General features: G+C 42.2%; 2 protein-coding genes across 2 annotated transcripts in view; both read right to left on the bottom strand.

The window, feature by feature from the left end:
- Positions 1-21991, bottom strand: part of LOC147011206 (uncharacterized) — a 484760-nt gene that overhangs the window by 233664 nt on the left and 229105 nt on the right. The gene's annotated exons all lie outside the window — the stretch shown is intronic.
- Positions 1-21991, bottom strand: part of LOC147011208 (uncharacterized) — a 29461-nt gene that overhangs the window by 4355 nt on the left and 3115 nt on the right. Inside the window, exons 2-8 of the mRNA XM_085859237.1 lie at positions 19432-19572; positions 17770-17937; positions 6782-6967; positions 6519-6692; positions 5053-5205; positions 2737-2910; positions 1833-1970 (exon numbers count right to left, since the gene is read on the bottom strand). Coding sequence (XP_085715363.1) covers positions 1833-1970; positions 2737-2910; positions 5053-5205; positions 6519-6692; positions 6782-6967; positions 17770-17937; positions 19432-19569 — 1131 coding nt within the window. The 5' untranslated portion in view covers positions 19570-19572. The remainder of the gene's footprint in view (positions 1-1832; positions 1971-2736; positions 2911-5052; positions 5206-6518; positions 6693-6781; positions 6968-17769; positions 17938-19431; positions 19573-21991) is intronic.

The raw sequence follows: 21991 nt of genomic DNA, 5'->3' as shown, positions 1-21991 counted from the left end.
ATAATTCTCGATAGGGTTCGCCACCATCTGCTTGAGCACCAGCGTCCAGAGCAGTCAGGCTTTACACCAAAAGAGGTTAACGATTGACCGTATCCTTGCACTTCGTGTCCTCACCGAACGCAGACGAGAGTTTCGGCAGGGGCTGCTTGCAGCCTATGTTGATCTCTGTAAAGCGTTCGATTCATTGAATCGGGATGTCCTCTGGAGGATTCTTGGTCTTCGTGGGGTGCCACCAAAACTGATCGATCTGATGTCTGAACTCTAATCTGGTACTGAGAGTGCTGTGAAGTGTGGTGGTACCATCTCTGACTTATTTCCAGTTGTTACTGGAGTTCGTCAAGGGTGTGTACTTGCCCCCACACTTTTCAGCACTTGTCTGGACTGGATTTTAGGGAGTATGTCTGAGAGATCAAGTTGCGGTGCATCGTTTGGCAATGTCACGATCTCGGACCTTGATTTTGCAGATGATGCAGTCATCTTTGCGGAGACTTTAGACATCCTCTTGGGGGCCCTCGAGGTGCTGAATGAGGAGTCGGAGCCGTTGGGATTAAGGGTTTCTTGGGTCAAAACTAAGATCCAGGCTTTCGGTGACATCTTGGATGCTGCTGTCCTGTCTGTGTCTGTTTGTGGTGAGAATGTTGAGGTCGTGGAGAGATTCACTTACCTTGGCAGTGATATTCATGTCTCTGCTGGCTGCGAGTCAGAGGTCAATAGACGTCTGGGTCGGGCCTGGGGAGTCATGGATTCACTGGATCATGGGGTGTGGCGCTGCCGGTACCTGTGCGGGAGGACGAAAGTCCGAGTCTTCAGGTCCTTGGTACTTCCAGTCTTGCTCTATGGGTGCGAGACTTGGACTCTGACCAAGGATCTGAGACAGAGACTTAATTCCTTTTGTACCAGGTCTCTTCGGAGAATCCTTGGCTATCGCTGGTCGGATTTTGTGGCCAACGAGCGGTTGCTGAGAGAGACTCGGATGAGATTTGTTACCTGCATAGTCCGTGAGCGTCAGTTGCGGCTGTATGGACATGTGGCTCGTTTTCCTGACGCTGATCCTGCTCACCAGATTCTCTCAGCGAGGGAGTCTCATGAGTGGAGGAGGCCAGTGGGCCGACCACGTGCCTCATGGATGCAGCAGGTTGACCATCATCTCAAGGAGATGGGGATGGGCCTGGCATCTGCCTGGGGGATGGCCAGACGGAGGCCCCTGGAGTACCGGCGGAAAGTGGACGCAGCGACGCGCTGTTCTGGCACATGCTCCCATACCTGACCTGAACACTGCACAGAGTCTGGTCCCAATGGAAGAATAGTTTTATTTATTTATACACCACCTTATTTAACATTTCCAAGTCGTGCAAAATAGGGGTTTGAAAGTGGAAAAAAGGGGATTTGTGTTCAACAGTGTTCAAATATATATTTAAATTGAAATAAAATAAAGATTTTAAAGGTCGCAAGGAAAAAAACCCCCCGGAAACCCAGAAAAAAAAAAACGGAAAAAAAACCCGGAAACAAAAATCCAAAAAAAACCCCCGGAACTTCCACTCATTTGTTTCTCTTTTTGCCCACCTTTGGAGCCAACGCATTCATGGCTTCAATCTCATTCTCCCCCCCTTTCTGACACTTTCCCTGACAACAACCCTCCCCACCCCACCACCACCACCACTCCTTGTAAAGCCCAGTGAAGGCCTTGGTTATCATTGTTGAAACTAATTATTGGGATACTTTAGATTTCCTGCTTATTCTCAAAACCTTTTCATTCATCATCCTGTTACCAAAACAAAATCATAATATCAGTGTTTTTAAACTCAATGGAAAGTCCAAAAGAAACTCCATACCCAGTCAATGTTGCTGGCCACTTTCTTCAAGAGGGAAAAACACCATGTTTGGATGAATCTCCGGGTTGAATGAATACGGTGCGATGTGGACTCCAAGAATGATCTTGCACAACAACATTTCAGGGATAAAGTGCATTTCTGCAACACAGAAAAAACAAAAACAAACACAGACACACCATGTCCTGCCACCGGCAATGCACTTGAAATGGAGTTTAAGCCGAATACGTTTCTCTTTATAACTACATCATGGACAGAATGCAGGACCAGGCACATTTAGGATTAATCAGTTCATCGGCTAATCATCGTTTCAAATTAATTAATTAATTAATTAGTCAAAATCGTTTTTGAAAATGTTGAAAAAATCAATAATTTTCCCATAGTTTCAGAATCATTTTACCATGAATGTGGCACCTTTTAGAATATAGCACCTTTTAGAATATAGCACCTTTTAGAATATCGCACCTTTTAGAATATAGCACCTTTTAGAATATAGCACCTTTTAGAATATAGCACCTTTTAGAATATAGCACCTTTTAGAATATAGCACCTTTTAGAATATAGCACCTTTTAGAATATAGCACCTTTTAGAATATAGCACCTTTTAGAATATCGCACCTTTTAGAATATCGCACCTTTTAGAATATAGCACCTTTTAGAATATAGCACCTTTTAGAATACAGCACCTTTTAGAATACAGCACCTTTTAGAATATAGCACCTTTTAGAATATAGCACCTTTTAGAATATCGCACCTTTGAGAATATCGCACCTTTTAGAAGAGATGTATAAGCTGGCTACTAAGGTTTTAATGTATACATCTAACAGGTTTATATCACAGGTGCGCATGTATTTTTTTGTTTTATGACAAAATTCATAAAATATAATCTGTCGAATGTGTTCCTTACCTCGTTCAGTGGAATCCAAAAATAACTCAACACCCACTCAGAGAAGGTTGGGTCTGGTTTAGGTACAAATGGACACAACCAGGTGATGACGTATGAGATGAAGGTCCATGCCTTAGGCAGGAGATATAGAATATCTGTTCCTGTGGAAACTATTTTGAAAAGTCTTGAGTGGTGCTGCAAAAATCACAAAACAAAAAATAAATAAATAACCAAACACAGCTTTTGTTTTTCAAACAATTCAATCTCTCTCTCTCTCTCTCTCTCTCTCTCTCTCTCTCTCTCTCTCTCTCTCTCTCTCTCTCTCTCTCTCTCTCTCTCTCTCTCTCTCTCTCTCTCTCTGTCTCTGTCTCTGTCTCTGTCTCTGTCTCTGTCTCTCTCTGTCTCTCCCCCCCCCCGCCCCCGCGCGTGCGTGCGTGCGTGCGTGTGTGTGTGTGTGTGTGTGTGTGTGTGTGTGTGTGTGTGTGTCTCCGTGTGTCTCCTTTGTTACTCCAAAACCGTAAAACCGAGCAACCTGAAACTTTGCATTGCTATGAAAATTCCAAGAAAGTTCAAGAGTGAAAATTGGTTGTTTGGGTTAATTAAAACACCCCTTTTGAGGATAATTAACGGTATTATTTAATTATATCCTTTTCTGGTGCATCCTCGGCCACCTCGCTCTTTGGAGTCTTAAGCCCTCTCCTGGGTCACCTTGCTGGGATCTGAAGCCGCCATGTTTTTTCACTTCCTCAACCATGCCCTGACTCGGAACAGGTCACAATGATTTCTTAATGATAATTTTTTTTTCTTTTGTAAGTGCGAATAGTTTTCAAATGAGGAGCTTGGAGCAATTTCATGCATTATATAAAACAATTTCCCACGATCTACTCTGACGAGTCATATAACTAATCCGATATACCGATTTACTTCAATCAAGCAAGGCTCTGTTCCCTCCTTCTCCACATACACAAGAAAATGTGAAATTTCCAAAATATAAAACTTATCTTTTTCACTGTTTGGAGAATTATGTTTGGTGAAGAAAAAATTTAGAAATGTGCCAAAATGAACCAGCTTCGTTGAGGTAAATGATTTAATGCATTCACTGCTTGACATCACACCCTGTCCCCCAAAGGAACTGCTGATTTATGGTGTCTACCAGATCTGTGCCTACATTTTCAGAGATTTAGCGTCATCGGTCACGTGATTCAGCAGCCATATTGTTTAAAAAAAAACTATGAGTGAACTTCTGACTCGTTGTTTTAATCTATTGACAAATTCAGTGCTGTTTTAGTGAATGTCTGACGAGTTGTTTTAATCTATTCATAAGTTCAGTGCTGTGTTCGTAAACATCTGACTCGTTTTAACCAAATTAACAAGTTCAGTGCTGAATGAGTGAATGTCTGACAGGTTGTTTTAATCTATTGATAAGTTCAGTGTTGTGTTTGTAAACGTCTGACTCGTTTTAATCTGTTGATAAGTTCAGTGCTGTGTTTGTAAATGTCTGACTTGTTGTTTTAATAAATTAGCCAATGTCTGACTAGTTGTTTTAATAAACTAGCCAATGTCTGACTGGTTGTTTTCATAAACTAGCCAATGTCTGACTCGTTGTTTTCATAAACTAGCCAATGCCTGACAAATTGTTTTAACTAAATTGACAAGTGTGCAGCTTCTTCACCACCACATGTTCACCACCACAAATCGAAGTGTCAACCTCACCGTCATACCGAAGAAAAGAAAAAAAAAAACCAGGGAGTCTGGAACACTGACGCTAACCATTACCTTGACGTGTTTCGACTTATGAGTAACTTACAAGTAACGTGTGTGGACGTGTGTCAACGATCGCGTAACGTGCCTGCAGCACGTTACTCATAGGTTAGAAATAAGTTTCGGGTGCGCTAAACATTACCACGACGTGTTTCGACTTATGATTAACTTTCAAGTAATGTGTGTCGACGTGTGTCAACGATCGCGTAACGTGCCTACAACTTATGGCCAGCGTAGCGGAACGTGTGAGTCATATGCTGGCATAAGTCGTAAAATTTTAAGCATGCTAAAATTTGAGGACAACCCCAAAGTACAACGATGAAAGCCAGCGTACTACGACGTATGGTAGTATTTTTCAGCATGCTCTCAATGTTTCCAAAACTTACCCATAACGTATTCGACGTGTGCCAGCGTTTTAGACAAAGTTTTCAAAAATCGGCATTAGCTGGCTGAAACGTCAAGGTGTGACTGGGCCTTTACATTGGACTAAATCCTGATTTCTATCGCACATATCTCACTGCATCGGGAATGTTTAGTGAAATACACTTATCATAACCATTCATCATGATGTCTTACCAGACCTCTCCTTTGAAACTTTTCCCAACACCAGAGCAGCAAAGGGATCATCAGTATCAACATGATGAAGTAACTGATTAAAATCAATTTGGTGAAGTTTGATGGATAACCAGCTCGTGCTTTCCTGTGAAACCATTTAAACAAGGTTTTCTCCTGTGTAGACAAGGCATAAAAAACAAGAATTAGAGCCGAATCAATATACAGTGCTGATAGAAAGTTTACACCCCCTTTCAAATTTTTCATCTGCAGAGTTGTAGAGGGTGTCTCTGTCCACCAGGGCCAATATCGTCTGGTGTGAACAGCCAAGGTGACGTGCCACCTCACGGTAGCTCAATCCGCCTTGCAGTATGCCCAAGGCACACTGCCGTTGATCCCTTGACAATCGTGGCATGTTGATTGAAATGCCCATTTTGCACTGGACTTTTTAAAGCCAATATCAAGACATCACGTGCAGCTCATTAAAATCATCCCGTACCCCTTGGCTAATTACTGACAATCAAAACAGCTGTTCAACAGCTGTGCTATGAAGTGACCATTGAAGGTTCAAGTGACCATCCATGACCGTTTTGTCTGACAGTGAGGACACTATTGTTAATAAATAAGTTCACACATTTACTACACGCAGTGTTATTGTTGATATTTGAAGGTTTAAAAGGTGGTAAGTTTATTTTGCGTTTCAGTATATGTACATAAACTTAAACATATACAGACACAAGAGCAAATACCACTCGTCGCTTCACTGAGGGGAATGCTGAGGGAGGGTGTGAGAAAATGATGGGGGAGAAGGAGAGGGCAAGGCGGGGGAGAGAGAGAAAAAGAGAGAAACTGGAAGAAGGGGGGAGAGAGATAGGAAGCCGGGAAGACAGAGGGAGAGGGTGGAAGGGGGAGAAGAGAGAGAGGGGGGTAGAAGAGAGAGGGGAAGGGGGGAGAGGGAGGGGGATAGAGAGAGTTGAGGGGGGAGAGATACAGAGAGAGAAAGAGAAAGAGAAAGAGAAAGAGAAAGAGAAAGAGAAAGAGAAAGAGAAAGAGAAAGAGAAAGAGAAAGAGAAAGAGAAAGAGAAAGAGAAAGAGAAAGAGAAAGAGAAAGAGAAAGAGAAAGAGAGAGAGAGAGAGAGAGAGAGAGAGAGAGAGAGAGAGAGAGAGAGAGAGAGAGAGAGAGAGAGAGAGAGAGAGAGACTAATACGAATTCTGCTTGTAAAACATGAGGATGATCGTTTATAGTTGGATCGGGATTAAAAAAAATTCAAAGCTGTGTGTACACACACCCAGAAGTGTACACACACCACGAGGCCATCCTACCAGCCCCTCAAGGTATATGTTGCAATGCGCTTGAAAAAAAGTCATGGTCACAAGTTGTATGTGTGTGAAAAGGATTTAATGTAAACATCTAACAGGTTTATGTGTGCGCATGTATTTTGTTTTATGACAAAATTCATCAAATGGATTCTGCCTAATGTGTCGCTTACCTCTTTTAGTGGAATCTTAAGGTAACTGAAAATCCACTTAAGGACGGCTGGTTCCATTTCAGGCAGAAATGTGAAAACCCTTGGGATGACAACTGAGATTGTCGTCCATGCAGCAATCAGAAAATATACAATCTTTCTTCCTTTGGAATACATTTGTCGAAATATTGAGCGTTGCTGCGAAAAAACAAAAAACAAAATATCTCATTGCATTGGGAATGTTTTGTGAAATACACTTATAGTAGCCATTCATCATGATGTCTTACCAGAAGTCTCCTTTGAAACTTTTTCCAAAACCAGAGCAGCAAAGGGATAACCAGCAGCACGATGACCAATATCACCAGCACCACCATGATGGAAACAAGGAAGTAACTGATCAAAATCCATTTGGTGGAGTTTGCTTCATAACCAGCTGACGCTTCCGTGTGAAACCATTCGTACAAGCTTTTCTCCTGTGTAGACAAAGCATAAACAAGGACAAATGTGTCCAAGAGCAGCGTCCTAAAGGTTTTCTCGGCTAAAAAAAAACAAAACAAAAAAAACAACAACTTCCGATATTTCATCACGTACCTTGATTAAGCCAATAGCGAGACCCGTCATAGTGTATTTACGTATTTACGAAATAAATAATGTATTTACGAATTTACAATGCTTTAAATGGAATAATCTTTCAATAGTAACGTGAACTTTTCGAAACTTTAAAGCAAATGTCCGAATATATTTGAAAGTTCATGATAGACGCTCTCAAAATGCACCCTCAATGCGAGGATGTGTGCAAGTGCTTAGTATTTAAGGAGATCCGGATCCTGTATATAAAAGAGCTGAGTCTGAATGTAAAGGTTTTGTGTTCAGAAGAAGAAGAAGGAGAAGGAGAAGGAGAAGGAGAAGGAGGAATGCCGAGCGTTCGCTACGCGAGACGCTGCTAAAAACAAGAATTAGAGCCGAGTCAATCAATATCCAGTGCCGATAGAAAGTCCACACCCCCTTTCAAATTTTTCACCTTTTGTTGCCTTATAGCCTGGAATTAAATTGCATTAATTCAGACTTTTTTCACCTTCATTAACACATCGTAAGCACAACTTCCGAGTGAAAAACAAATTATACAAATTTTAAAAAATTAATAAAAAATACAAAACGAGAATATCTTGGTTGGATAAGTGTCCATCCCCCTTATAATAGCAATTGTAAGTTACCTCAGGTGTAACCAATCACCTTCAAAATCACACACCGAGCTAATTGGACTCCACCTGTGTATGAAATAATTAAAACCACCTCGGCAAGACAGTCTGGGGAGGGACTTGTGCTGAGTTAAGCTGTGGGAGACAAATGGATTAAGGCTCGGATTTTCTTACTGTTTGATAACTTTGTATGCATTTTTGGCTTTGTGTTTATAACACGAAGGTCGCGAGCTGCACTGTGCCTTCTCCACTGGATCTGTTTGGGGTGGCATGTTCTCTCTTACTGAGTCTGCGTTTGAGTTTTAGCTGTGAAATTCGATTCATATGCAGATTCAGGAGGGTGGGGGCTGTTGTGTCGAAGTGCGCATGCCCGTTGGCCATGAAGGTGGAGAAACGTTTCTGAAATTCGATTTGATTTGTACTTTAAAATGATATAGAAATGTGATTGATTTGGAATGATTTTAAAATTGATTTGATGATGTTTAGCACGTGGGGCGATTCATAGATAACAGAGGATGCCCTCGGAAGGACGTTGAACTCGGCGTGCAGTTTTTATTCGTCTGTAAATGTTAAAGTTGCCTGAACGAGTGCTGGGAAGGAAATGGCAAACAGCCCAGTGTAACCATTTGATCGATTCACGCAGGTAAATTAATAAGATTTAATTGGATAGACGCTAAAGATTTTATTTTCGATTTATTGATTTTAAAAGAAAATATTTTATTGTTTAGACCGAAAAGCTGTTTAAGAAAGATTGGATGTTTTACTCGTCTGAAGTTTAAGATGCCTCCCCCAAGACTGTGATAAAGTTTGGGAAGGTTCTCGCTACATGTGTGGACGGAGTGTTTGAGCTGCAATTTAAATGATATTCGCCTGATGACAAATTTGACAAATGATTTGACAATTTTTGTACAACTGTTTTAAACTGTATTTATTTGTTTTGATAAAGGAAATGGATTCGTAATTGAGAAGGTCAGAGGAAGTGATAGATCGTTCGTGTATGTGAAGTTGGTTATATTGCAGCATATTGCTGTTTTGGTGAGAGAGAAGTGGATAGATGGACAATGTCAGAGATTTAAATATTGATGAATTCTGAAGTGAGATGGAGATTGGTTAAACATTATTTTTGAGATATTTTAGTTCCATTTCAACATGAAAGAAATGGATGCTCATCAAGTTAATTAAGCAACGTTAGCATTTTGGTGTCATTTAAACTGTTTGGAGAAATTTTGCAACAATGTTGTCAAAGTTCCTTTCGAAATGGACGCTCTGCAGCCAAGGTGTGATCTGTAGCTCGGCAACTCAATGTCAGGATGGCTGAGTGGAGTGGAACTCCCATCCTGGGGGGTTTGCACACTGTTTTGTTTTTTTTTGACCTGTAATGGTCGTGATGGGGATAATCTTATGGTCAAAAGGACCAACAAGTGATACTCATGATAATGTTTGCATAACTGGGTTTGTTGTCACATGCATAAACATGGGGAACAGTAAGCAAATGGGGGTTGTGCAGCAACTGTGTTAGTTACTTTCAGACGAAGCTCATAAAAAAGAACTCATTGAGAACGAACCATCATGTTTCTCTTGGTTAAAATTGATATGAACTTTTGTTTAGAGATTACAAATTTGTTTTGCAGATATGAATGTTAAAATGGTAACTGGGCAAAATTGAATTGCTTTGGATTCGGTACCTGAAAGAAGTAGTTTACTTTTATATTTTTGTATCGATGATGGAATATTTATAGTGAAAAGAATTACTGAGACAACCAAACGTTGGTGAGGTCCGACGTCACTTCCGTTTGGGAACGGGACCATGGTGGTTGTTCTGCATTGGCTCCATCATTTCCCCTCTCTTACACTCTTTGGTATGAATTTCTGAAGCACGGGCCCCTACGTGAGAGAAGTTTCATATTTGTGACCGCAAGGATCGGATCATGAAGGTGGTGTTTAGCGACTCCATGGCGCGTCAGATGTTCCTGACGGAGGCGAGCTCGCTCATGGCCAGGGATGCGGAGGTCAAAAATGGCAAGTTCCGCGCGTTCGTCCGACCCGACCAGACGGCGAAGCAGAGGAAGGTCGACCGCGATCTGCGCACCGAGTTGAAGGCCAGGAAAGATGCCGGAGAGCTCGACATCTACATTCGTCGTGGTGAAATTATGTCCCGACGTGGGGGCGGCTCGGGAAACTAGGTGGGCCTGAGCATGTTATTCCGTTTTACCTTACTAACTTTCATAGTATTTTGCAAAAAGAGCACGATTTGCTGTTTCTGACTACAAAAATTCCTGAAAATGTTTTTTTAATCACTGAATCATGGTTAAATGAGACTATCCCGAGCGGCTTTTTCAGTCGGTTTTCGATTGACTTTGTTGTGGATCGTTGTGACAGGAGTCAGGAGGAGGGCAGGGAACGACATGGTGGGGGTGTTATAGTTTTAATTCCAAAGTAGTAGACAAATTTTGAGGTAAAAGTTGAAAAATCCAAATTTTTTGAGTCCCTTTGGTGTACAATTTCTCGATCATACGGCGACAAAAAAGTTAATCTTTGGTGTTTACTATAGATCTCCTTTTTCTCCACAGAACGATTCGATTAATGCCGTGATCAATCATATCCGCACTAATTATGATCCTTTTTCCTCGTTTGTGTTTTGTGGTGACTTTAATTTACCAGGTTTAAAGTGGGACGGTATCTCAGGAGGAAACAAAAATGAGGAAATGTTTAGTGAGGCTATGTTTAAGATAGGCTTGACTCAGCATGTTCATGTTCCGACGCATGAAGCTGGAAATATTCTGGATTTAGTTTTTGTGAACAACTTATTTCTTATGCAGCAGTGTGAAGTGGAACAGTTTCATGATATCTCTGATCATTTTGCAATTTTTTTTTTTAAACTGCGTTTCAAAGTAATAAGCGATCTGTTTGTCAGAATAACATACCTGACTTTAAAAATGCTAATTATGCAGAAATTTCTCATGAATTATGCCTTTTTGACTGGACAGCAGCCTTCTCTTTCTGTGTGAATGTAGATCAAATGTGGGAAATTCTGCACAATTATTTAATTTTCCTCGTCCTCAAATGGGTCCCGTTCTGTCCCGTTCATCCAAAAAATTGTAATTGGTCCTCTAAAACCTCCAGTGCTTACGAGAGACAACGGAGCACTCATCTTAGGTATAAAAAATCGGGAAAAGATAAGCACAAACTGGAATGGAAGGCAGCATCGAGGCATGCGGGATTTTTGAAACTAAAAGATATTTTTATGCAAGAAAATGGAGTTCTTAAATCGGAACAAATTAACAAATTCTGGAGTTATATAATGTCAAGGTTAAGTAACAGATCGGTTATTCCGCCTATGGTCGGTGCGGACGGAAATATAGTGGTAGATTATGGTGAAAAAGCGAAAATATTTAACAGTTTTTTTTGTTTCGGTTTTCACTGAAGATGATGGTAAACTGGTAAATATGATCAACCCTGATCATATTAGGTCTCCTCCTTTGCCTGTGTGTGTTAGGCTGAATGTTTTTGAACATATTAAAGCTCTTTGGGCTAAATTTTCATCTGGCCCAGATTCTATTCCTCAGAATTTCTTGGTTAAATTAGCACTTGAGTTGTCGGAGCCTTTGTCTAGAATTTACTCGTTGTCTATTCACTCTGGCATTTTCCCTTCTAATTGGAAAATAGCGAAATTGGTTCATTTGCATAATGAAGGCATCATTTCAGTCGTCGAAAACTATCGTCCTATCAGTTTATTGAATGTTGCTAGTAAGCCTTTAGAATCGATTATTCGTCAGTATATTTTCACACATTTGAAACAGAATAGTATCATTGGGGAGTGCCAACATGGTTTCTTACCGAAGCATTCTACAATAACGCAGCTCATCTCCTGTTTGGATGACTGGACTAAGATTGTCGATCAAAACAATACTGTGGATGTTATTTATTTGGACATAGCAAAAGCTTTTGATTCAGTTAGTCATACAAAACTCATTCAAAAAATGACTGCCTATGGTTTTAATGTGAAAATTATCAGTTGGGTTAGAAATTATTTGCTTAACAGATCTCAATTTGTACAAGTTGAAGACGTTGTTTCTGGGAAGACGTGCACACTGCAAAATTATAGCACAAAAGGCATTCATCATGGCTGCTTTAATTTTTAGAGTGTTCCGTTGTAGAGATAGAAACTTTCTAGTGAAAATGTTCATCACCTTCGTTCGGTCACTTTTGGAGTGTGCTACAGAAGTGTGGAATCTGTGCTTAATTAAAGATATTGATTTAATTGAGCGTGTTCAGTGATCCTTCACACGTAGAATTCTAGGAATGGCTGGATTATCTTATCCAGATCGTTTGAAAGTACTGAAATTGGAATCCTTGGAACATAGAAGAGTAGTAAGGGACCTCGTTTTTGTGTATGAAATCCTGTTTGGTTTAGTTTCTTTATCATTTTCAGATTATTTTTGAAATGGCTTCTAGGTCAGGTCAATGCAAAAATCATGAATATTGCTTGAAATGGATTAAAGTGAATAAAGAAATTCTAAAAAAAATTATTTGCAGTTCGAACCATTCCAATTTGGAATGCTTTACCCTCACAAGTTTTTGAAGTCCGTTCAGTGTCAACTTTTCGGCAGCGAATATCAGTTCTAGACTTCTCACAATATTTTCAGGGCACGGCCATGGCCAGAAATCGGCCTTGTCGTTCCCTGGCCTTGATACCCTAAATTGCAGTAAATGATTTTTTTTTTTAATTACATTTCTACCTTGCAAAGGAAATGTTCGTGCGATCTCGGTTTTTTTGTAATTCGAAGCTTTCATTGTTTGTTGTTTTTTTTTTTTTTACTAACATTTTGTATCAGGCCAAAGAATAAAGCATTCTTATTATTATTATTATTGATTGCAAATTGGAACCATGAAAAAGACTGTTGCTTTTTCTACATGGAAATAGCAAATGAGATGAATGTTTGAGTATATACAGTACATACAAATGAGATTTCTGTATATTTTAGCATGTTGTTTTGGGAAAAAAATAATAATAATAATAAGGAAAGAGATAAAATATTGATATGACATATAATGCAAGTTGAATGCTTCTGCAAGAATCTTTGTCAGTCTTGTTGAGATACATGAGCCCATGATGTTTATTGATGATGTTTAATGGATGGTTAACCTTGAATTTGTTTGTTTCGGAGTGTTGAGCGCAGTTGAACCATGCACTGTACGATTTCGTCTAGTGAAGCTTTGGAAAGAACTTCCACCGAAAGATTGGATAATGGGGAGAACCTAGATTTGGGTGATTGGGCATTCAACACGTGATCATGAAACTACCCCCTTCCTGAGGAGATAAGATGAGTAATGTGAAAAAAAGAAGAAAAGACCCACTGAGGAGAAGGTTGAGCAAAGTCTTAACATCGGTGTTGTGTGGTGCCTGCCTGGAGGAATGTCCTCAGCCACACTCTCGATTACTGCTCTGCAAATACATCATGAACTTGTTGTGGTTGCTTCAATGCACGACGAAGGCCTGGAGGTCCACATGGCGAGTCCTCTGCACATGTGTTCAATGGTGCAAATGGGGGCTCGTGCTGCCACCGCGACTGCATCCAACGTGCACAGCTCACTTGGTGAATCAAACCTGATTGCACAAACTGCTGCTGCAAGGCCCCAGGCTCTGTTGGGGCTGGATCTCTGTTCACCTCTCGAGTCCTTTTGGTCTCCTTCAACCCAGTGTCAGGCCCAAGCTCGTACTTGCCCACATCTACCTTCTCTTCAGCTCAAGGAGTGCTTCGACTGTGTTTCCCCTTGGATGCTCTATCAACACTCTGACCTGTTTATCTTCTGATTGTGGGGAGCATGTTTTTCAATGTGTGACACATGCTGATGAACAGGCCATAAATTAAATGGAAACGCACTCACTTTTCTGAGACTGAGCACTCACTGCCATTGTTGATTGAACTTTAGTAACGAATATCTTTTCTCCTTCAGGAACGGGATATGGTAATCATGTGTAATATAAATATTCAAATTTTCCTGATAAGTAAAAAATGGGGGAACTGTGGAAGAAATAATTATATTAATGTATTCTAAATTGTAATTGTGCTGGTGTTTTATAAATTTAATTTTTATGTTATAAGTCGAATTGCCTGTCAGTTATGCTTCCCTTTAACCAAGAGTCTTTTACCCTAAATGTTGATAAAAAGAATGTCTTGCTATGATACAATGTGACCTGGGCTGATAACAGCAAACTCTTGCCATAATTACATCATGTGCTTCTCACCGAGAAGACACGTGTGCAGTTAAAGTTAACAGCCCCCACCACTCTCCCATGAAAAGCATATAAATACCAGAAATTGTAATCTTGTTTTAGTGCAAGCACTTGTGATGTATAGCATCTCAGTGGCTTGTACTCCTTGGGACTGACCAAGTACCAAGTAATAATAAAACTCTCTGATGTAATGTACTTTCACATTCTGGAGAAGTGAATTAATCGGGTTGGTTTAACGATTAACTAAAAAAGTAAGCACAAATAAAATAGAACCAAATAATATTGCAACAAATGGGGGCTCTCAAGTTCATTGTGTGAAATGTACGAGGGAACACGAACACGATTTAAAACCGAGTCGGCAACACGTTAAACCCAACAAGGGAAATGATTCCACAACAACGCAACAATTCTATAACGATCACTACGAGGTTGGGTGAAAAAAATCCACATCACCACTCATGAAAAGGAGGATTGAATAGTGGGTGGTAAACTGGCGACTGGGGTATATGGAGGATTGAATAGTGGGTGGTAAACTGGAAGCTTGGGTCGATGGAGGATTGAATAGTGGGTGGTAACCTGGCCACTTGGGTATATGGAGGATTGAATAGTGGGTGGTAAACTGGCCACTCGTGTCTGGAGGATTGAATAGACGGTGGCAAACTGGAAGCTTGGGTCGATGGAGGATTGAATAGTGGGAGGTAACCTGGCCACTTGGGTATATGGAGGATTGAATAGTGGGTGGTAACCTGGCCACTTGGGTATATGGAGGATTGAATAGTGGGTGGTAACCTGGCCACTTGGGTATATGGAGGATTGAATAGTGGGAGGTAAACTGGAAGCTTGGGTCGATGGAGGATTGAATAGTGGGTGGTAACCTGGCCACTTGGGTATATGGAGGATTGAATAGTGGGTGGTAAACTGGCCACTCGTGTCTGGAGGATTGAATAGACGGTGGGAAACTGGAAGCTTGGGTCGATGGAGGATTGAATAGTGGGTGGTAACCTGGCCACTTGGGTATATGGAGGATTGAATAGTGGGAGGTAAACTGGCTACTGGGGTATATGGAGGATTGAATAGTGGGAGGTAAACTGGACACTTGGGTACATGGAGGATTGAATAGTGGGAGGTAAACTGGACACTTGGGTATATGGAGGATTGAATAGTGGGAGGTAAACTGGCCACTTGGGTATATGGAGGATTGAATAGTGGGTGGTAAACTGCCACTTGGGTATATGGGGGATTGAATAGAGGGTGGCAAACTGGAAGCTTGGATCTATGGAGGATTGAATAGTGGGTGGTAACCTGGTCACTTGGGTATATGGAGGAGTGAATAGTGGGTGGTAAACTGGACACTTGGGAATATGGAGGATTGAATAGTGGGTGGTAAACTGGCCACTTGGGTACATGGAGGATTGAATAGTGGGTGGTAAACTGCCACTTGGGTATACGGAGGATTGAATAGTAGGAGGTAAACTGCCACTAGGGTATATGGAGGAGTGAATAGTGGGTGGCAAACTGGCCACTTGGGTATATGGAGGATTGAATAGTGGGAGGTAAACTGGCCACTTGGGTATATGGAGGATTGAATAGTGGGAGGTAAACTGGCCACTTGGGTATATGGAGGATTGAATAGTGGGAGGTAAACTGGCCACTTGGGTATATGGAGGATTGAATAGTGGGTGGTAAACTGGCCACTTGGGTAGATGGAGGATTGAATAGTGGGAGGTAAACTGGCCACTTGGGTATATGGAGGAGTGAATAGTGGGTGGCAAACTGGCCACTTGGGTATATGGAGGATTGAATAGTGGGTGGTAAACTGGCCACTTGGGTAGATGGAGGATTGAATAGTGGGAGGTAAACTGGCCACTTGGATATATGGAGGATTGAATAGTGGGAGGTAAACTGGCCACTTGGGTATATGGAGGATTGAATAGTGGGTGGTAAACTGCCACTTGGGTATATGGATGATTGAATAGTGGGAGGTAAACTGGCCACTTGAGTATATGGAGGATTGAATAGCGGCTGCTAAACTAGCCACTCGGGTTTATGGAGGATTGAATAGTGGGAGGTAAACTGCCACTTGGGTATATGGAGGATTGAATAGTGGCTGCTAAACTAGCCACTCGGGTTTATGGAGGATTAAATCGCGGCTGGTGAACAGGCCACTGGGGTTGATGGAGATTTGAATCACGGCTGGTAAAACAGCCACTCGGGTATCTGGAGGATTGAATGGCGGCTGGTAAAATGGCCTCTTGGGTTCAGAGGGTTAAACAAACACAGAAAAACCTCTTTCCAACTCTTTGCTGTTTCTTCAGCTCAGTGCAATAATCAATCCATTTTTGATGTAGTTTCCCATTAAACACTGTAATTGTACGTGATCACTGATGAGGAACAGTGGTAAGGCGCTCCTCTGATAAGTTACAGTACAGCAGGCCCACCCCAAACACAGGTTTCCGCATCACGTTTTCGCGTTATTGCCAACATGATGAAATGTGCGGATCGTGGAATGGGTCCCTCGCTCCATTATGGTCTGACGCGGAAGAATACACAACCCCGCAACTCATTCTCACCTCACAGCCCCACACTGCGCTCAATCACAAACTCAGTTGCCCTTTCAATATCGTGCCGCACGGACTGTAATCTCGTGATTTAGTTTGATATCACGTGATATTGATACTTTTGCGAGTCTTTTAATTGTGGGGTATTTGTGTCAGTAAATTGTTTTGAAGAGGAACATGTGGGTTGTTCTGAAGATGAAGATGATGTTGGGTTTTCGTGATTCAAGGCAAGTGATAAATTATAAAATATTAGTAAAAGCTTTTAAAGCAACAAACACATTAATTAAATAATGAGGAAGGTTGGTTCAATTGGGAAGTAATGACAAAGGAAGAAATAAAGAATGAACCAAGGAAGGAAATAAGAGGCAAAATAAGTTTGTGATATTTTTTTCAAGTGAAAATATTTCTTTGTTTTGAAATGAGGGGGAAATAAGATAAAGTTGAGAAGTTTGAAAGAGAACACTTGTGATAAATAGAATGAGGTCCATATCTTGAGAGATTTTGTTTGTCTTCATGGAGAGGTGTTTGATATTCAAGTGCGAGATGGCCGCTGTCATGGGACCTTATACAGTGGTCTATGGGAGCATGCAACACAAGGCAAAGCAGATAAAGATCACCTTCTTTCTTCACAAAGTTTGATGACCCTGACGATCATCAGCCAGGGATGGCGACGTCATCTCAAAAACCTCCAACGCCCATCCTCATCGTCATCATCATCATCATCATCATCATCATCATCATCATCATCATCATCATCATCATCATCATCATTGTAAGCAAGTACAATTTCATTTCTACGACTGTAGTTGAGGCCAAAAGTCGATAAATTTTCGACTTGGTTCCCCTAACCCTATGTTTTCCATGAGATCTTGACTTTGTTCATTGCGGTTTTGGTCAACGTGGGACTTTTCAAGAACATAACCCTCATGAATGGGGAGGGTCTGCTGTTCTTACTTTCATCAGGAATGTTTAGCTGACATGGATCCAGGATTGACCTGTTCGTGTTTCCAACTGAGCCAATGGCTGATCACGATGCAGTGAACCCAGGTTCAAATCCCAGACACCATAAATGTTTTTCCAACATCTATCAATGTCCTTCATTTGTGGAAAAGTATATCGATGTGCCATGTCTTTGTCCTGCCTATGATTACATGCACAAGCTCCTCGATGAGCTTCAGATCGCTGTTAAAAAATAAATCCACTTAAAGTGTCATTTGATTCACTTTTTAAAATTCAAAAACAAAATCCATCTCATTCAATCTGCCAAAAGTTTTCCTCACCTTTACGGGGATCGCTAAACATATTCCAGATAGGTTTTTAAAGAATGTTTCATTCCTGGAAGGAATGGCAAACATCTCGGGATTGGTTCGCCAAATGTTGTCAATGAAACTCCATGAAGTACCGAGACTTGTGAGGAAGAACAACAAACCTTCAAGAAAACTCCTTCCCTGCAAATCACAGAAAAAAAAACAAATAAAAAACACGAAACATTGTTTTTTTTAATCTGTTATCACCACAATTATTGCCATGATCTCTGGGAACACCCATCCAATGGTGGGATTACCCTTCTTGGCTCACCTTTCTCACTTTTTAAAAGGATCACAACATATTATTAAGGTTTCAGGGTCGACAGGTGGGCTCCTGTGGGGTCTGATCGGACCAGCTTCCCTGACCTCCGAACCTGAAGCCGACATTATTTTTCAAATGGTAGTCCTTCAAAAATAGGTGTCTATTTACCGTCATTTTTTTTATGAGGAGTGCCAGTTGGCAAAATACGCAATAGGAAAAATCTTGCCAGGCAGAGGAACAATTCGTATGTGAACCAATACGTCTTGGCAATGAATCTTTGTCGGTGGATCGGTCAGAATGAAAAGCATCGTATCCAGCGCTTCAATCCTCGCGAATCCCTCGTCACCTACCGGCTTGTCTGTCTGTTTGTTTGTGTGCAGGGTATCTCAAAAAGTTACAGGGGGGACATTCAGATGAAATTTGGTGGACAGGTTGGGTGTGTGACAAGGGCGAACTGATGAGATTTTGGTGAAGATCCGAATCCGAATCTGGGTCTTATCATTTTTAAAGTGATTCTTCACCATTAAGAGATCGGGCAAAACCGATACATATCACAATATCTCAAAAAGTTGGGGATGGATTCAGATGAAGCTTGGTGGACAGGTTGGGTGTGTGACAAGAAAGAATTGACTCGATTTTGGTGAAGATCTGGATCCGGATCTGGACAACAGAATTATTTATTTTTTAGAGTGATTCTTCACCATTGAGAGAATGGGCTGAAAACGATGTCGTACTGTATAGCATGATATTTCAGGGATGTATTGGGCCCGATATGTTCTCATGGATCAGGTATTATGTGCTATGTGCTCCAACGAGTGCCCTTCTCGTTTCACATGAAACCGTACCATAGAATAGGTTTTTACGAACGTTTTTGTCTCAGAAAGGCATTTGTACAATGAGGAATGCAAAAGCATTTGATCAATCAAAACAATTTCATGTGAAATTTATTATTATTGAAATTTATTTGTAATTCTTTAATTGTTTGTAAATAAAGTAAAAAATTAAAATAAAAAACACACACACACCGACTTGTCCGTTACATAGTAATGATTAGGATTCGAGCAAAAAAGTGGGGGGTGGAGAGGACAATCGATATGTCAAAAAAATGGGGGTGGAGAGGACAATCGAAATGTCAAAAAAGTGGGGGTGGAGAGGACAATCAAAATGTCAAAAAGTGGGGGTGGAGAGGACAATCGAAATGTCAAAAATTGGGGGTGGAGAGGACAATCGAAATGTCAAAAAAGTGGGTCAAAAAAAAAAGTGGGAAGGACATGTATTTTCTATCCCTATCCCACTGACATAAATATAATATATTATAGAGCTCAGTGGTTCCCCCATCTCAACCCCCCACCCATTGATTCCCATGTTCTTACCTGTAGAGTTTGGTGATACCAATCCACAAAGTTGGCCAAGAAAAACAGCTGGGAAACCAACCACAAGGAATACCTCACATAGGAGTTTTGCCAAAGTCCAAGTCTAAGTAATGTAGAAAACCATTCAAGGAAGGACATTTTCTGTTGAGAAATAAACAAAACAGGAATGAGACTCTTCGAGGTAAAACAACATAAACCAGGTGAATCATACACAGTGGAAGAGGTACAAAGAGATTTGTTCTTTGAAAACATCGTCGAGGCTCGTGGAAGAGCCAGTACTTGTACATTGAACGGATCAGGACACAACATAAAGAGAGAAGGGGGGGGGACACCGAAAGCAGAGAGAAAGGGGGGCACTGACAGCAGGGAGAGAGAGGGGAGGGGGGCACTGCCAACAGAGAGAGAGGGGGGACACTGAAAGCAGAGAGGGGGCACCGACAGCAGAGAGAGGGAGGCAGGGGGGATACCACAGTAGAGAGAGGGGGTACACCGACAGCAGAGAGAGGGAGGAGACACGGACAGCAGAGAGAGGGGGGATACCGACAGCAGAGAAGGGGGGTACCGACAGCAAAGGGGAGGGAACACCAACAGCTGAGCTGAAGGCCAAGGCAGGGGGAGGTGGATAAATAATGGGTGTAGGGAGGAATGGGGGGCAGAAGAGGATGCACGGGTATACAAGATGGATACAGAAGGGAACTCTGAAGAGGAAAAACTGGAATTGTGGAAGGAGGGTTTGCGGTGGGGGTTAACGAGGGTTTCATCTCATAAATCAGACTGGTATTGATGCATGAGTGTAGTTTGCATAGAAATACAGACAAATAATAGAACGGACAGGACATGCTGGTCATTTTATAGTGGCACGCATAACTTTCTGTGGTCACCTTGGAGTGTGGAATCGCTACTATAATGTCAGTTTTGCACTGAAGATCTGAACTGTTTTTCATCCCAAAACATCCAATTTTAGTGATCGTAGCCTAACTATAAACCCTAACTAGTATTGTGTACCACACGTGATGTCAGATGGTAGAACCCATGGAGTATTTGTGTCACATTTCATTCACTGTCGTTCGTGAAATTCTTCAACATAAATACTCCACTCATGGAGCATCAGGTATCAACAGAGTGATCCACAACGCTTGTTACGATTATTCATATATAAATATGTATATATATATATATATATATATATATATATATATATATATATTGTTGCGGATTCGCGCCCGCCGGCGTGCGAATGGCCACGTAACTCGAATCGCGGCACGTCGCCCACCGGACGGACAATCCAGTCGTGACCCTCTCGGACTAACGCCGGGAACCAGTCATGGGTGGACCTTCCGGTCTCACCGCAATCGTGCCAATCGGCCCCCGCGTGGGATAGGGTTGCTCGCCAAATTCGACCTACCTAAGTACCCACGCGGAGGGTAGACCGGGCGATCGCACCTCGCCGCAGGTCGACTTCGGACACGGGCCACTTAAGCGACCCGTTCCGTACTATCGGGATAACCGAGCGGTGTTATTCGTCGACCTCGACGGTTCGATTAATTTTCGGGCGACTTAACCCACGACCAACCCTTTACGTGAAGCAAGATGAGGATTCAATGAAAGAAATGACGAAGCGAAGCGGGAAAACAGTTCAACATAAAGCACATTTATTTCGCGATGAACGGAAAGCACACATATACAATTCCACCAAAAGCACATGGAAAAGAAGAAGACAAAAAGCAAATGCGACAATGCAGATCTATCCGACTACCGGGCACTCGGCAACACTTATACAATTTTACTTCACAGACGGCGCCGACAACACACATTCCCAAAGCAAAAGAAAAGAGAACCACCCTCCAGGATGAGGGGGTAGGCGGGCCTGGGGCCGAGACCGTGTCGGGCCTACCCGTCTGATGATGAGACGCGGAGCGGCGGTGGTGCCTCAACTCCGCGGGCCTCGCGGACAGTGTCTGGTAGGGGGTGGGAAGGGGCCCCCTTTTGTCGCACTATCTCAGCGCGGGGGGAAACAGGAGGGGGTTGCTGATGCTCGGGGAAAGGAGGATTTCACAAAATCGCGGGTCCCGCGACGAGCGTCTCCACCACGACCTCGGTCGCGCTGCCGGCCTTTCTCTCCGCAGTTCCCCGAATCCGACGCGAGCACCCCCTCGTCCGCCTTCGCCGCCGCCGCCTCTCCACAGCTCCGTCCTCTTCACTCCGACTCCGCGAACTCCCAACTGCACTCAACTCTTCCTCCGCTTCCAACTCAACTCTTCCTCCTGCGAACTGAACTCCTCGACTGACGAACGCGGCCCCTTATATCCCCCGTGGCCTCGCTCCTTCATCTTTGACCCTCTGCCTCCGACCTTTCACCTCTCTTGCTGGCTCCCCATTGGCCCGAGGAAAAGTGGGCGTGAATGCTTTTTGATCCATGAATTTGCATATAGCGACCGCCCTCCAACGCCCTGGAGGCGGGGCCAAATCGCCCCTCGCTCACCGATTGGACGGAACAAAAGTGGGCGTGAGTCGTTTTTGATCCGTTTTTCTTCAGAAAGTCCGCGATGCTTTTGAACAC

Source organism: Eptatretus burgeri, chromosome 16 (assembly GCF_056783735.1).
Source record: "Eptatretus burgeri isolate ZD-2024b chromosome 16, Ebu_testis_v1, whole genome shotgun sequence".
Lineage (NCBI taxonomy): Eukaryota > Metazoa > Chordata > Myxini > Myxiniformes > Myxinidae > Eptatretus > Eptatretus burgeri.
This window is presented reverse-complemented; position numbering and strand designations above follow the sequence as displayed.